At 42.5% G+C, this 17,006-nt stretch overlaps 1 protein-coding gene across 2 annotated transcripts in view; it reads right to left on the reverse strand.

Moving 5' to 3' along the window:
- chd4a (chromodomain helicase DNA binding protein 4a) overlaps positions 1-13,675 on the reverse strand; it is a 28,529-nt gene extending 14,854 nt beyond the window's left edge. The window contains exons 1-11 of one of the 2 annotated variants that reach the window (XM_042225309.1): positions 13,376-13,675; positions 12,807-12,958; positions 9,338-9,447; positions 8,902-9,144; positions 5,012-5,130; positions 4,151-4,416; positions 3,909-4,039; positions 3,349-3,487; positions 1,479-1,648; positions 884-1,117; positions 8-211 (exon numbers count right to left, since the gene is read on the reverse strand). In XM_042225309.1, coding sequence (XP_042081243.1) covers positions 8-211; positions 884-1,117; positions 1,479-1,648; positions 3,349-3,487; positions 3,909-4,039; positions 4,151-4,416; positions 5,012-5,130; positions 8,902-9,144; positions 9,338-9,447; positions 12,807-12,867 — 1,677 coding nt within the window. In that variant the 5' untranslated portion in view covers positions 12,868-12,958; positions 13,376-13,675. The remainder of the gene's footprint in view (positions 1-7; positions 212-883; positions 1,118-1,478; positions 1,649-3,348; positions 3,488-3,908; positions 4,040-4,150; positions 4,417-5,011; positions 5,131-8,901; positions 9,145-9,337; positions 9,448-12,806; positions 12,959-13,375) is intronic. The other variant, XM_042225308.1, reaches the window with a different exon arrangement.
- Between the last annotated feature and the right edge of the window lie 3,331 nt (positions 13,676-17,006).

Below are 17,006 nucleotides of genomic sequence, written 5' to 3' on the forward strand. Positions count from 1 at the left end.
TACACACCTGGAGCTCCGTGACCCACGAGCAGTGCCAGTAGGACATGTTGCACCATTTGGCGAAGAACTCCCTCTCGGGCCGCCCTGCCAGCGGGGCGGGGTCGGGGGCATCGGCTGGGAGGTCTGGGGGACGGGGAACCGGTGTGGGAGGAGGGGGGTCTCCCCAGCGCCATGTCAAGATTTTCTGGACCTTCCCCTTCATGGGTGGACACTGGAGGGGAGGGGGACAGTAAAGGTTTAAGTCTTTTTGGATGCTTTTAATTAAAACTGGTGAAAAAGAAAAAAAAAATCAGTTGAGCCACTAAAACTTAAAAACAGTTTCAACTTTAAAAATAAGTTATCGCTACAAAAAACTTCAAACTTCAAAGAACTTTTGAGAGGACAGATGTTGTTTTAATGCCCATGACAACAACATGATCGGTTTACTAGTGGACAATCCCCTCAATCACTGCTAACCAGCTAACACCACTTCATCCCATCTAGTGTTTTCCTACTGGCAGGTTAGTCAGGTCACTATTGTTGTGGTCCCTGATGTCACTCATTGGCTTTGAGTATCCAACAAACAAACTCCACCTCTGCCGTTTTGGGCCACCGCTGTAGTTCTTGTTCCCTTGTGTTCTGGAAGGCCTCCCCAACCAAAACCTGCACTGGTGGAGAACTTGTGCCACTATGCCAAAACTCAACAAGGGTACTGAGAGGAAACTAGTATATTAACATAATGCACAAGGTATTATATATTATCAAATCCTTCCTCCTTCTCTCTCTTTTATTTTTAAAACCGCTGTGACCTAAAGAATGCCATAACTGACCACATGATCAATAAATAATAATAACGCATGTTAGTACAATCACCACGTTTAACCCTGACCGTCCTGTCGCTCACCATGCAGCGGGGGCAGATCCACTCCCCGTTGGGGATCTCGGGGAGCGGTGGGTTGAGGCAGTGGATGTGGTACGACGAGGGGCACGAGTCGCAGCAGAGGAGCTCTCCGCCATCTTTACAAACTCGGCAGAACTCCATGTGGTGGTCGTCCTCCTCCATGTCACCCGCGTCTCCGTTGTCCTCCTCACCATCGGAGCCGTCTTCTCTGGCTTCCCACTGGATGCCCTCCTTTTCCTGCAATCGCAGGACAGTTTATGCTTTATGACCTTTAATCACAACAGTTTCCAACTATTTTAACTGGTGTCTAATGATTTTTAAAAAAAAGAAACAGTGTTACCAGTGACAAATTAAAGAAAAATGGTAACAGTTCCACACTGAAAATCTGGGTATTTTTTAAGTCGCTTAAATGTTTGACTTTATGATCGAACAGATGCACTTTTATTTAAACATCAGAAAGCTAGAACCTCCTGATGTTACCACTATAAAATAAAATGTCCATTATTAAGCAACTGAAGCCACTTTATGTGCTTTGTCTGACCTTCAGAAGGGTAATTATTTTTTTAAGGTGGAGTAAGTTGTCAAGTGAGTTTCTTACACAGTGCGGGCAGCTCCAGGTGCCCTCCGGTGCTTTCTCCATGTCAGGGTCCAGGCAGACCATGTGGTACGCTCTGGGACAGGTGTCGCACAGGATGATCTCCCCACCCTGCTGGCACACCTCACAGTAGTCCTGGTGGTCCGTCTCATAGCCGTCACCATCTTCTACGTCTGATGAGGAAGGACAAAAAGTATTACACCTACTAACGTCTCACGTTAACAGAGAGTCAGGAAGTGATACGCACTGTGATCCGTGATCGGTGTTTATGACACTGAGCTGTGTGTTTATGTTGCTTGTCAGAGAAAAAAAAAAAAAAAATACTCAGTGAGTCACTCTTTTCCCTCAAGCTCAGATTCTCTCAATGACACCAACAGACTGAAACTGACGGGCTTCACTAGGATGAAGTAACTATCTGTTTTAGACAGAGATCCCACCGAAACACCTAAACACAGCCAGAAACAAAAACACTCAGATTTTCAGCCTGCTGACCAAAGTCAACAGTAACATGAAGTTTGGGTTAGTGGGGAGGAAAGAGAAAAAAAAAAAGAGCTAAAAGTGTTTGATCAAAATCTAAAGTGTCACCAAAAACAAAACATTTGCACAAACTACAGGAGTGTGTTAAACCTCACTCGCCTGAATCTGGCTGAACAAAAGCCAAAGAAAAGTTGCAGTGCCTTCGACGGACAACAGTGAAATTAAATTAAATAAATATACTGACCATTTGTATTTCAGTACACTCAGGGTAGGGCTGCTCAAATATGGTAGAACCCCAATGATCATTATTTTGATAAATAACTAATCTTGATATAAAATATAGTTAAACAGTTATAAATCAGTAGGGAGAAACGGTCTACAGGAGGTCGATTCGATTCCTGGCTACTCCAGTCAGCACGCCAAAGTTATCCTTGGACATTCAAATGAAATACATAGTACACATAGTAGGAGACAAAGTCTCCCAGTTTAAGATTGAAGGTTCAAATAAGGATGTTTTTGACAGGAAGGTGTCTCGCTGGTCTCCACCGGGGCATCTGTGGATGGAGATGAGCTGACAAGAGGCCTAGATAAAACAGGACCAACCATAGAGCACGGTGGTTCCTGAGGATCTTTAGACATCCAGATGGGGGGAAAAAAAGGAGCCACAGGCAGCCTTTGTAATTTGCCCACAGGTTCTTCTACAGGAGCCTTACATCCCCTACAGAAACAGGCTCTCCTTCTCATCTGGCAAATGTCCTCAAGATGATCAAAAGTGCTCACAAGTCTGAGTTTCTACAGCCAGAACCACACAGCTCTACAAGAAATCTGTGCATTAGATTTATAAGGAAAAAAAAACAAAACAAAACTGCTTTTTAGTGAAAATGAAAGGTTGTAATAATTATATTCCGACTATCTTACCTTCATAATCACTCGCGGCCAAAAACTGTAATCCAATAATCTCCCAGTGCAAATTTTACTTTCCATCTGCAGCTAAAACCTTAACCAGTTAAAAGCGTTTCCACGCCTACGCAGCAGGGTGTCTGCGAGGACTCCGTCCTCTTTCAGTTCATGTGACTCCATCCACTACGTCATCCAACTGGTGACAACAGCTACAGAAGAGGCATCAGCAGGCGACAGGCCTGATGAAGACATCGTCCTTCTAAATATACCAAACTCCTCTGACTCAGTCGCAGTGATTAATGTGTGTGTGTGTGTGTACACTCCTCCTCATGTCGTCAAGAAGGCCACACGCTTCTAATACTTCACCCCGAACGCAGTCATTACTGCACAGCTAACCAGCAATCTTCAATCGCTACGCCCCATCAGCAACTGTTTAAGCAAGCACAGGAGCACTGGCTCATCACACCTGAGCTTAGTTTCAGTCTTAAAGACGCACCTTTCTTCTTCTTGGGTTTGCTCTTGGATGGCTTCTTTTTGCTGCGGCTGCTGCGACTGTTTGACCCCTCGGAGACCGCCACGCTGTTGATGCTGCCGTTATCAAAATCACTGTCCACGTCGGGCTCATCCTCCTCGCTCTGCGCACACGGGACACAAGATTTTAAGATACGTTTAGGATACAACAGGGTTCTCTCAGCTTAAGAGAATAAGATTTAAGATTTCTTCTGAAGCTACGTGGAGTAACGTGTAACAAAAGTTAATTAAAACGAATAAACGCAAAAGCAAAATAAATTCCTCATGGTTAGAGGCACAGACAGCTTTGTCCTTGGCTTCAGGGTATCATTAAACAAGCTGGTGTAACCTGACTCGTCGGAAATGCTTGAATGAACTTTGACCTGTGCCTCTTACTGCACTACCTTATTGAACAGCTAATTTTCCAACTAATACCCATTCCCCACTTTTTTCATAAACTGGTTAAAAACACTATTCTATACTGGGCACAGTGGTGGGCTTAATAACAAAAAAAGTAGATGATGATGATGATATTTTGATACTTACCGATGAGCGTTTCCTCTTGCTGTTAAGGCCCCCCAGTTTGATTTTGAGAGGAGCCACTTTCTTTGTTTTCGTATTATTCTTCTTCTCTTGTGGTTTTGGTGCAGGTTTTGACTTCCTGCGGGCGTTGGGACCTGCCGGGGGGAGGGAAAAAAAAAGAAGAGAAGAAAAACTCAGTTTAGCGTCACACAGATACAGGAGGCTGATATTTTGGCCTTTCATGTGACCTCTCCTGCTCAGGATACCTTTGCCTTCCTTGGTCTTGGCCTTGCGGAGCGGGGGAGCAGGAGCCTGAGGAGGCTCCGCCGGAGGCGGCTGTGCTGCGGCGGGCGGCGTGACCTCTGCTACCATGGTGTCAACAGCAGCCGGCACGTTGGCGGTAGCCAGGGCAGCGTTGGCAGCAGCAGCTCCCCTCAGAGGGTTGTTGGTGCTGAACTCGCGCCACTTTGCGCCCAGAACCATCATCATCTTAGACACGGCGATCTTTGGATTCTTGGCAGCGATGAGGGGCCTGAGACGGGTGTCAGGAAATAAAATTTTAAGAATGGGTACGAGTTCATTTAGCATCAAACGAATGGTACACATACAGCTGACTGCACGCTGATTACTGATCATGATGAGTTTCTTTAACAGAGTTTATTTTAGTCAAAGTTCAATGTTTTGGTGGTTTTGATGCTGCTGTGGGTCACATGTGTTCACTAGGTATCAGCTGCTGTGCAGACAAGTCTGCACGGTTACATCCTGAACAGTGAGTAACAGAAGCAATGCTGGGAGTTAGAGATGGTTTCTGTTGTTTCTGTGCATTTACGGTGTAAATTAGCAGGAAACTGAATTATCATCATTTATATTTTTGCTGTTCCTTCTTTCCCTGCAACTGGACGAGTCCATGCAGGTGATCCTGGACTGATTAACAGAGGACAGTGGAAGTGGCAACTTTCCGTGAGATGGTAAAATTAACTTTGCCACCTTTTTGTTGCACTCTTCTCCAACATCCCTTTAAAACCCTAAGTCAACAAACAGCTACACCTGCACCGTGTACGAGCTCTCGATACCACACGCTCGAACTTTTATTTATCTAGCACTTTATATCACATCCATCCATGTACCTGACAAACTGGCTGAAGGCTTTGTAGTTGGTCAGAGAGCGGTAGTCTTCCTCGGTGAAGACGTGGTCAATATCCTCCATGCCCCAGTCATCCAGCAGCTGAGATGACGACTTTGGCTCCTGCAGAAACAAAAATACAAAAACAAATTGTTAAACTCAAATAAAAAAACAAATGGACACAAATGAAAACACAAGATAATGTATTAATGCCTCTCACATGTTTTGGCCTGTAAAGGCCACACAGTAAAGGCCTGTTCCCTGTTAGTGTATCACACAAGGAAATGCTTAATGTGCACTTTAATAACACCACACAATAAAAACAAAAAAATAAAACAAAAAACAAAATGGTTGTATCCATCCTGCGAATTGGGTTTGGGTCGCAGACGACACCACCTGTGCTCTTTATTTAATATGACAAATACCTTGAGTGGGAATGGGCCATTACTCTGACAGGTAAAACTATGAAAACGTAATCATTTTGATATGCAAACAACAATGAGTCAGGTCCACTTGGTGCCTTTATTGAAACAAAATTCATTCTTCATTACAAAAAATAAATAAATTTAAAAAAAAAAGAAAAAAAAAAAGAGCAAAACATTATTGCTAACATCCTGTGACGCAGGTAAAAGAGCCCACAGTGTCTCAAAACCTGGCATAATGCAAAGACCAGAACTTCCTGTTTTCTCAAAACCACGTTAGCGCTGTAAAGTGTTATCAATATGGATCTGATCAGATAACAGAGCGCGCAGATCAAGCACCCGCTGAATAGAGCGACCACAATTCAGTACATGCCACAGAGACAACACAACAGGAGGCGTGTTTATTTCGGAACATCATTATTCCCAAAAAAAGAAGCTTTACGCAATAAACTCCTGCTGAACGAGGACGGCATCAACTGATCACACACAGACCGAGTGACCAACATGTGGGACCATCTGTGACTTATGAATCTGAAGCATAAAACCAACCAGCAGGGTTTCAATTTGATTTTTAAGAAAGGTGCTGCTGTGCCCTTAAGCATCATAAAAAGCCCCCCTCCTACAAAAAAAAAAAGCACTTTTGTTCCCTTTCTGCACATCAGAAAGAGTCCAGTAGGTAGTTTATGGCTTTATTTTACCCCACAATATACAAAATTATTATTCCACAGACTTTTACATTATCCATGGAATAACATCCTTTTCACAGCAACTGAAATAACAACTCCACTGACCACATTTGCATGCCCGAGGGGTTTGAGTGGCCCGTGAAGAAGCTCCAAAATGAGCATCGAGCAAGCAACCGAAATGCTGAAACAAAAGTGACACTGACCATTAAACTTAATTACATCAGACTGTTTGTTAATTAAGCTGATAATTCAGTGTGAGTAGAGTCAATCCATTAGATCACCACCAACCTGATGAGAATCTTTACAATTTACTCATTTATTAGTTGTTCTGCTGGTTTTTTTCCTCACTTTCCTGTCCTTGTTAAACAAACCTCAATCATAACTTGTGTACGCGATATAAGAGTTTGATGGAAATTTGTCCTTATTTTGATTCTTTGATGACTAAATGATAAATGAAAAATAATCATTAGTTGCAGTGTGATGCTGTGGTTACAGCTGACTCACTGATCACTCCACATCATTACAGCCCTGTTGAACTTATTAAAATATTCTGATTCTGATACTTAGTCTCCTCAGTCTTCTTTTAAATGATGTGTGATTAAATGTATTAAAAGACAAATCCCTTCATTGCAGAAATATGAATAAAAGAATTCAAAACTGCAAAGGTTTCTTTAAGGTTTTCTCCTCCCATTCAAATACCTGCAGATCAACCATTTGTCTTGGAAAGGTTACAAAAATCAGGAGGTGCACAGCAAACCAAAACAACATCAAAGGGAACCACATGGTGGGAGTCCTAAGTCCCTTTTGGCGTGTGCCACTGTTCGGAAGGATGACAACAGTAAACACTGTCACTGAAGTTTTGCCCCTGCTGTCCAACTCTTATCCTACCAAGAGCCTGTTTTATCAAAATAAACAAACTATTACTAGAGAGTTTCAGCATCAAACATGATTTCTCCCTGAAAAAGGCCTCTGGGCAAATAGATCAGGCTTTTTCTGGACCACAGAAATGGACATCTTAATAAATTTGTACGCAATTTGTATACTTCAAGGAAAAAAAGTAACTAAAGCCTTGAAATAAGCACAGTGGAGTAAACACTGCCTCCTGTATGCTGCAGCTGGATACTGCAAAGTTTCTAAGAAATTTGAAGCAGTTCATCTGCATTCAAACAGCTTTTATGGTGGGTGAAAACTGAAAACATCAACAGTGGATGGGAGCAAAAAAAAAACAATAAACAATACTTTTCAGATTTAAACTACCCGCACAGGTGGTTTAATGAAAGACGTTCAGTGGTATTTTAATGTGAGAACACCAGGTGGGAGAAGAAGTTACTTGGAGAGGCTTCATTTCAGTGAGTTTGCTGCACAGGATCACTGTACTTCTTTACTGGCCCAGAGCAATGAGGCCATTCATGAGGTGGCGTTGATCCCTTTGATTGCTTAAAATACAAACTGTTTAATGGTGCAAACCTAAGAGTTCAGGCGTCTATCATATAAGACGACGAAAAGCAGAATTTTTCACAATTTAGAAGCTGGAATCACAAAATGTTTGGCTCATTTTTTCCAGAAAAGGGACTGGAAATCACTCATCACAGTAGGTAAACCATTTCATCTCTACAGCAAACAGACTTCAGGCAATTATGGCAAAAATGCTAATCGAGTATTTAATCCAATTATTAGAGTGGTGGGGGACACAGGGCAGCCCCATAGGGAGCTGGGCTTTATGTTCAGCTTCCACCAAGTTATGGGGAGGCCACAAGGCTCGTGCAGCACAGTACTCCCACACCTCAGGAAACCAGTACTGAATATCACCAGATCTTTAATGTTTTTTCCCCTCTTAAGGTTGATAGAAATTCAGTTAATTCAGACAACTGATTTTTCTCCATTTTGTCTTCCCTGCCTGCTGGATGGCTCCTTTCCATCAGCAGAGGTCGAAGTTTAGATCTGCTGAACTTTGAACAAGATGTCCGAAAAGCTCCGAAGCTGCACACTGTGGTCGCTGCAAAGCGCAAACCAATAAAAATAACTCCATCTGCAGGCAGCTGCTAATGATCCCTCCAAAAGTTTAAAGCCTTTTCTTCTGTTGTCTAAAGATGTTCTCTTTCTTTAAAGTCAGAATCATAAGTGAAATTTAACTTCTAAACTGCTGTCTTCTAAAGCCAGTTTCTTTTGAAGTTTAAATGCTAATAAAAAGGTGAACAGTTTAATAAAAACACCTGGTTTTCTGCTCCGTTCGCTTCCCATCTCACAGCCTGAGCTGCAGACCTGATGCAGGGCAGCTCTCCCAATGAATCAAATTGTGTTTATCTAACCACAAAGAAGCAGGGTCAAGTGCGTAGTGCAGCGTTAGGTGGTGTTGCCATAGTAACAGCATATGTCTTCACACACCCCAATCCACCCTCTCTTATGTTGCACTGAGTGTCATTAACTACAAGGACCCCGGTTGGCTGGCGGCCTCAGAACTGGCCAGAATCGGCTCTTTGTTTGAGCACGTCTTACATCAAATCTGTTTGTTAAACAGCTGCTGACTCCATTACAGGTACAACTATCAATACCTGCTCTTCGCAGAGGAGAGAAGGGTACTTTAAACCAATAACAAACCTTTTAACTGTACAGAGAAACTATAGCAAGTTTTGTTTTTTTACTCTGTTACTCATAACAGCGACGAATAACAGAGCTGTTGTCAGCAGCATTATTTTTTGTAACAAAGTATTTCAAAGTGACCAAAAATTTCAACAAGCACTAAATGTGTTATAAGTGCATGGACCTCCTTTGCTCGCCTTCCTTACCATGCCGTCATCATCATCGTCATCCTCATCCTCCTCTGGTTCTGGTTCTTTCTTCTTGGAGGCGCTCCTCTCCGCTGCGGCGCTGTTCCTCTTCTTGTCCTTGCCGCTGCTGGCTCTCTTCTTCTTCTTGCGCCCGGGAGTGTAGTCGCTGCCCTCGCTCTCTGAGCGCTGGCCAGGGCCGCCATCTTCACCATCATCTACGCCGCCCAAGTCCATGGGCTCTGGGGAGCTAATGGGCAGCTCCTGGAACAAGGAGAAAGGCAGTGAGCAAACAGAGACCCAAAATGACCGGAAAACAAATCGTCAACTTTTAGTAGGTTTCTGTTCTAGAGTTACTCAGCATCACATGTTTATCTTTCTGATCCAGAACTGAAACTAGATCTCCAGAGACCCCCATATATACAAACACCCCAGATTAATTGGATAATCCCCTCACCTCTCTGCGCGACCGCCGCTTGCTGCCCTTGCTCTCTCTGCTCTTCTTTGCCTTCTTTTTCTTCCTCACCTTCGGAGTCTCATTCTCAGAGATCTCTCCTTCCTCGTCATCTGCAGATCAGGCCAACAGAGAAATTTCATCGTTAAGGTGTACAAAGGAGCAACTGTGTGTCAGTGTTTGTGCTGAGAGATAACAACAACGAACAGCTGGCCGTGAAGATGACATGCGTATCGGAGGACACTTGCATATCCTGCTGGAAACTCAACACCAGCTGTAGGCTGCTAAATACTTGCATCGACTCTGTTTAATTCTTGATTCAACTATTTCACAGGTAAACGGCAGGTGTTACAGATCACAGTGGAACTATGAAATGACAGAATTTGTAAAGAAGCTTTGTTTCCAGATGTCGAGTCTTATGATCCCAGGGCCTGAAATTCAAATATCTTAAAACTAGAGGGAATTCCCTTTTAACTGCTTCCCACAAGGCAGATTTATATTCTCTGGAACATGTTTGAGTCTGCTACGCTACTCTTAGTTTATGCTCGCTTATGCCACCCTCGTGCTGGCAAGTTCCCTTGTTGGTGCCGTTTGGTGTGTTTTTTTGTGCAACTCTTGATTTTTGTAACCAGGTGACAGATGCAGGTGTCTGCGCAGTTTGATCTTTGCGTACAGTTGTGTCAATCGATGCAGAAGCAAAGAGATTTGTAACTGATAGAGGAGGGCTAATACAACAATTTACTTTGGAGAAAAATAAAACAATAAACAAACAATCATTGTGTTTTCCGTTTCAACATTTTCTACAACAACACTGATCAGCTACAGTTTTCAGAGAAGCAACGCCTATCGATCAGCAGCAGATTGTCACAACTGAATCTCTGGCACCAGCTCATCTAAACGATGATCTCAAGCTTCAGGGTGCAGAAACATCTGAGGTTTGAGTAGCCAATGAGTAACCTGCAACTTGCTGTAACAGTTCAAATTATTTCTGGGGTGCTAGTGAGATTTAAGGTCATTTTCATCTGGGTCTTTTTTTGTTTACTTATCACCCTGTACACTGAACACTTGACCCTTGGCTCAACAGTCGTGTTAACAAAAGGACAAAAGTGTTGAGAAGACTTGATTGTTTCTATTTGTACAATAAAATAGAAAGTAACCAAATTTCTCCTTTTTGCAGTAATTAAAAACAAAAAATAAAGTCTGGGTTTTCATCTGTCTCACTCAGTGTCAGAAAGCATTTAAGTTATCCACAGTTAGATGTCTGGAATTAAAGACCTGTGATGTTAGCAGTTAAACTAGTAATCTGAGTTACTTTCCAGTTACACAAGTTGCCCTCAGAGGGGGAGTGACTAAATGAGTTTGGCTCTAGAGGTTAAAACCATCATTTACAACTGATTCATCAGGATGATTTAACCACACCCCTGCAGGCCTCACAAACAGCAAAAGTCTCGATCCAGTATCTGGCACTGAGCGCTTATTAATGTAATGGACTACAGTAAGAAGCAAATGGCAAGTCGCCATCAAAGATGCACCTGGAAAGGAAGACGATTTAATGAGATGGGACTTTTTGGCTCAATAGAGGTAACTGAGCTTTGTGTAGGTAGGTGGAAACACAGCTGTAGCTGATAAGAAAAATTATTCGAATCTGATTCAAGTGTTTAACACAAAGAGCTCCTTATGAGCACAGTGATAGAATTTTCTATTTGATGCAAAGCGTGAGAAAAGCATGTTTTATGGACAAAGACCAGATTTTGCGTCACAGATGATTTTACTCCACAGATATAAAGACCTAATTTTGTGTACTCTGATTTATCCCTGTGGGATCTGTGCTTGTGAAGACCTAATATGACTCCTGATGGAAAACAAATTTTAAATTAGAAGATTCTCACTTAATAGAAACTCAGAAGTTTGAAAAACTAAAGACTGCATATGACATTCATTCTGAGCTGTGCAAAAAAGGACACTAACAAAGACACAAAAGGAACTTTGACAGATTGAATTTAAGTTCTTGACACAGTTTTTTTTATCTATAAATTGCACCAAACTCTACTGTAGTCAATAGAAAATAACTCACCAGCTATTCAGCTACATTATTATACATCCTATATACAATTCCAGTGCAAAATTAATAACTGGCTGTTGATTGTGCATGAGTAATTCAAAGGCATATTTCTGGACTCTGTTTTTGTCCTCCCTTTGTTGATTATCTGTCATTTTTCTTTACAGCTGCAGAGATTTTACTTTTACTCTCATGAATCAAGATGTCTTTATCAGAAAAACATTTTTGAACCACATTATTTTGTTTTTGTCATTTTTGAAAGCTTCAACTAATGGTAATCTTCGATTAACTGCACTGGTGATTTTTTTCCCCACTTGCCTTTTACTTGTTTGGCACCTTTGCTGACAATCAATTAGAAACCATGGTTGATCGCTATATCTTATAAGCTGTGCAATTTTTAACCGTCTTTTCAGCTGCAGCATCTATTAATAAAAGCTGAATGCTGACATGTTTTTTTTACTAAAATGGAAACGATTTTCCACAGTTTTAGCTTATGCAGTATTAGACCCAAAAAAATAGTTAAAACGTGTTGCGGTACTTCAGAACCAGTTAGCAGGTACTGACACTAGAAACAACAAAATATGAATTAAAAGACAAAATTATTAGAAAATGTTTGACCTTTGTAAGACATCTGAGCATAAAGGCTAGCCTGAATAATTGGTTTCTGTATGGCTATTAATGAAAAGAAGAATGATTTTACAGTGTGTTGTCTTTTGCACCGTTTGTTTTATTGCTGTTATAAAGCTTTTAAAACACGTGAACAAAAAGTGGACCGTTTTTGATCGATTTTTAGCATTTGCGGCTAACTTGCTGAATGTTTGTTCTCAACGGTTCTATCGCGGACGGTGCGCGTGCTCGTCGGAATTAAGCACACTGTAAACATCGGCCACACCTGCACGTAAAAACTAAAAGGTGATCAGGGATAAATAACGGTTAAATAAGAAGCTGGGTGTTGTTTTTTCCTTTCGGTATGATTATTATTATTACTTTTCCCCCCTTGCACACTCAAACCGAAGGCGCCGGCCATGAGGAGGGGGACGCCGCTGAACGTCATCCGCCAGCTTTCAAGCTAACTGGCTGCCTCCATCTTGTCATCGACACGTAAAAATACCGGTAGCTGGCTAACGCTAGGCCCCGGGAACATGCCGGTTTGTCGGCGTGACTTCACTCCGATGCAACCACCAGCCATGCCGTCTCAGGTTGTGGTAAAAACTGGACTTCTTTCTAAAACGATACTCAGCCGCGAATGAAGCCGGTTTGCTACTGTTAGCAACCCGGTAGTTAGCCGCATTGTGCAGTTAGCATTATGCTAACAAACATGATTGATGTGAATGTCAAAAACATCTGCTCATGCTAGCGCATAACCCAGCGTGAACATTAGCATTCTCTGCTAACAAATGAGCCTCGCCTTACCGTGCATTAACCGGTCCTCGGGGGCTCCGTATTCATCCCTCTCATCGTCGCTTGCAGACATAGCGGACAACAGAAAACTTTCTTTCTTTAGTTAGCTAGCAGTTTAGCTAACTAAATAAAGTTTCCAGGGTAATCCAGAGTTCTGACCCAGGCTTGAGTCCGTCCAAGTCGAGGAGGTGTTGTAGTGTAGGGGGGGTGGGGGGCAGAGAAGAACAAAAAAAAGAGAGCGGAAGGAAGTGAATATACATAAGACAGCAATCAGGACAATAAACAATCCCCACACGAGGTTTCTTTTTGGACAATAACTCCAACTTTGGACAGCTCGTAAAGATTAGCCCACACTCCATCTCCGCTGACATGCCATCTTGCCATTATCGTTAGTTTCCGTCTCATTAGCATGCGTGCTAGCCGAGCTTGACCGGCGGCCAGGTTCAGATCAAACACAGGACCCCCTCACACGCTCATATCTACCCCATAAAATACCTCACGGTGGGTTCTTTTATAACCACCCGGCATCCCAACCAGCCTGACTCAAGTAAAACCCACAAACAATAAAAACTGATACTCACAACTTGAGTCCCACACCGGCTCCAAAAACAGTAACTCCGGGCTCAGTTTGTTCGCCGGTCAGCACTTAGAGGCTCTTTTTTCTTGTATGTACACCGTTATCTTAACAATTTAAATATATTTCCGTGGTTTTTTGTGTGTAGCAGCAGCGTGTGCGCACGACGCCGTCTCCTCTTTCTCTTCCTTGCACACTACACACACCCCGCTCGCGCGCGCGCGCACACATACACAAAGAGATCAGGGGGCAGGCATCCCATAATATGCCCCCCCTCCACCACCACTACCACACATACACACACACACTTCACTGACCCCTCCCCCACTCTGCATAGTTACCTTGCAACGTACAGACCATAATAGTCAATCCACCCCCCCCCTCTTCCCCATTCCTCTATGCATACACGAACACACACCCCCCTCCTTCCACACACACACCTACACCCCTCCCTTAGCAACCGGGGTTACCATGGAGACGTCCCCCTCCCACCCCCGTGTGGCATCCCATAATAGTAATGAGCACAGTCACTGACATCCCACAATAAGCATAACTCCAAAAAGAGAAAAAAAAGGAAAAGGCGTCACATGGCAACTGTGTGTGCCACATGACTTGCTGCTTAACTTGAGCGTGCACGTTTGCATGTATGCGCACGCGCTGTACTGTATATGAGCCAGTGCACAGGTTGTAGGTGCAGCAGGGGGGAGGCTGGTATAAAGCAGCAAAAAAATAAAAAAATAAAAGTAGGGGTGACACCAGGTGAGTCCAGGTGTTACCCCCCTCCCCGCCTTTATAACAGCTGTAATATTACACTTGTTTAACTTCTTTATATACACAAAGAAGGCCACATTACTTTTTAACACATGCAGACCAAAGAATAAAAACTTGTGAGCAGGTCAGTGTGGGGTTAAAAAGTCAGCCATTAGAAGAAGGTCAGAGGGGTCAAACTGTAATCAAAACCTTGAAGTTTGCAGCTTAAAACTGAGAAGAAGGCACTCAGGAGTGCAGTGGTGAAGGCAGCAGCTGCTCTCACACACACAGGCTGGAAATGCATTACAGTCAATGGTGGGAAAAATGTCTGGGTCCTAGACAGATTTTTCCCACCATTGACTGCCTGTGTTTCATTTAGAGGTGCTTGTGCATCCACACGAGCTTGTGCATGATGGTTTTCCACATGGGAAATAAAATGTGCAGATGTGGGCTAATGAGGAGCTGTTTTTTGTTTTTTGTTTTTTTTTGTTGGTTTGTTTATTTTGGGTTTTTTTGGAGGGGGGCCGGGGGGGGGGTCCCTTGTGAAGCATGAAGATAAGAGATGTGCTGTTATTTATTGTAGAACCATGGGTATGGGTCCCAGAGGCTAATAACTAGGGTTGTAACAATATTAGATTTTTACTGCATGATCATCATGGAGCCTCTGCCAAGGCCAATGGCCTGTTATACAATTTCAAATAAAGTTATTCCGATCCTTACTAAAATTTCACAGATTCTTCCTTTTTCATTGCTCTGTCTCTTTACCAAGTTTCAAGAAATACAGCTGTGTAGTTTGAACTCAAAGCTTTCTGGAAGGCATGCTTTCTAAGATGAAGTTAGTGTTTTAAAAAGTGTTTTCATCCAAATTGGATTTTCCCTAAATCTCATCAAGTTGTCTTGTTGCCTGAAGGGGTGTCCACAGAGGGAGACACTAGAGACTGATAACTTCGTCTTAAACTTATCTCAACACTGAGCTGAGTGATTTAGACAGCTATCAATGGGAGTGGGAAATACCTTAGAGAGTTACCTACCAGCAAGAGACCAGTGTCCTCGAGCAAACAACCGTCAGCTACAAACTCGGTTGGCAGGGAACCCTTTATGTGTGATTTCTTCTTCTGCATTGAATCTCAGTAGAGTCTGAGAAAGCTGAAAATGCATACGAGGACACAATGGTACTGAGTGTGCCGATCACAGTCACTGTGAGCTTCACCGATGCAATGTGTAGTTGTTACATAATAGGCTCGAGATAGATTCAGTGCTGAAGTATAAAGGTGCACATCAAGTTACATCATGAGTTATAGCTTACAGTTTTAGAGAGGTCTGCAATTATAGTCTACCTAAAGCACACCCAGCATAAATGATGATGTTAGACCCCAAACCCTCATTGAATACAGATACTTGCAATCTATTGATTCTTAAGAGATAAATAGTAAGTATAAAAAACAGACATAGCTTCCAAATCTGAAAAGTCAAGCTTGCCTAAAACCTGTATTTTTTCAGTGGCCTCCAGAGGGCAGTACTTGTGGATGCAGAAACACTTACAGTCCTATATAAGGCTATTGGAGAAGCAAGCCTCTGGCTGAACCCCTGTAAGCACTTTCCTGGTGAGTTTATGAGCTCAGTCAGTCATTTTGGGTCATATTGAATAAGGTGAGGTCAATTTTGGTCATTCCAAGTGTTAGAAAAGAGGATTATCCTGGATATCCTCCCGGCTGCTAATGTAATCAAGCCAATGAGCGTGCAGTTCCACAGTCAGATCCACCACCAACAAGATGGTAACGGTAAAATCCATCTCTTTGAATCTTCAAAACAACAATTTGAAACCAGAGGGTGACATCATGGTTGCTACATCATATATAGGTGCAAATAAAACCGTTCAGCACAGTGTTTCAGTACAGGTAGGGTTGGATAGGGATGTAAAAGCACCTAAATAGTACAACATAACATTTTACTACCTAATCCAACAGACTACCTGCTTCCACAGTTTGTACAAAGTATGAACTTTATGTGAGGCAATTACAAACCACTGGTCCAGTGCATAAGAAGTTGGCCTTTCTGTGTGTTAAAATTTCTGAAAAAAATAAAATGAGATAAATAAAAGAGCAAGATCCGGCCACTTTGAACCGAATAAGCAGTTAAGAAAAGGGATTGATGGACAAAGTTGCTTAGTTCAAATTCTAAAAAACATTCTCAGACCCAGAGATTCCCCCAAACCTTTGATTACTAAGTTACTACGTACGTTTTAAAATATAAAAGACAAAAATCTTGTTTGGCGCAAAGCTGCTAAACATTAGCTGATATTTTCCAAAGGTAAGCGTGAATTATTCATCCGTTAGGAACAACATCTTGTCGTTGAGCGGTCACTGCTTCAGCGGGATAAAGAAGGATTCATCGTAATGTTGCAAGGCATGAAAAAAAAATGCCTGCATAATTTTTCCCCGTGAAATTGGAAAATTGGTGCTATTATGTGACAGATTCAATCAATGGAGGATTTATGAATGGCTCCACACATGATTCATGTCAGCATATTGTTGCAGTGCCCTAACCCTTTGGCTTTTCACCCACTTCAAGCTGTCCCTGTTTCTTTAGATTTAGCTGGAGGGCTCTCTCTCTCCCCTCTGGTTTTTTGTTTTTTTTGTCTTACAGTTGCATCTGACTCAGCACACCTTTATTTTGACTCTTCTTTCCTTTCCTTTTTCCCTTACGCCTCTGGCCTAAACAAAGAGCAACTTTATTTCCGTCCATTTCTGCCTCGTTTTCTCTCCCCCATGCTTTGCATCTTCCCCCCTCCCCCACACTTTTCCCTTCCTTGACTGTGGACACAGTGTTCATGTGTGCATTTGGAGGGTGTAGGATTTTTTTTTTTTTTTTTTTGGGATTTATACAAT

Source organism: Haplochromis burtoni, unplaced genomic scaffold (assembly GCF_018398535.1).
Source record: "Haplochromis burtoni strain Fernald_Lab_line unplaced genomic scaffold, NCSU_Asbu1 Contig_168, whole genome shotgun sequence".
In the NCBI taxonomy this organism is placed as follows: domain Eukaryota; kingdom Metazoa; phylum Chordata; class Actinopteri; order Cichliformes; family Cichlidae; genus Haplochromis; species Haplochromis burtoni.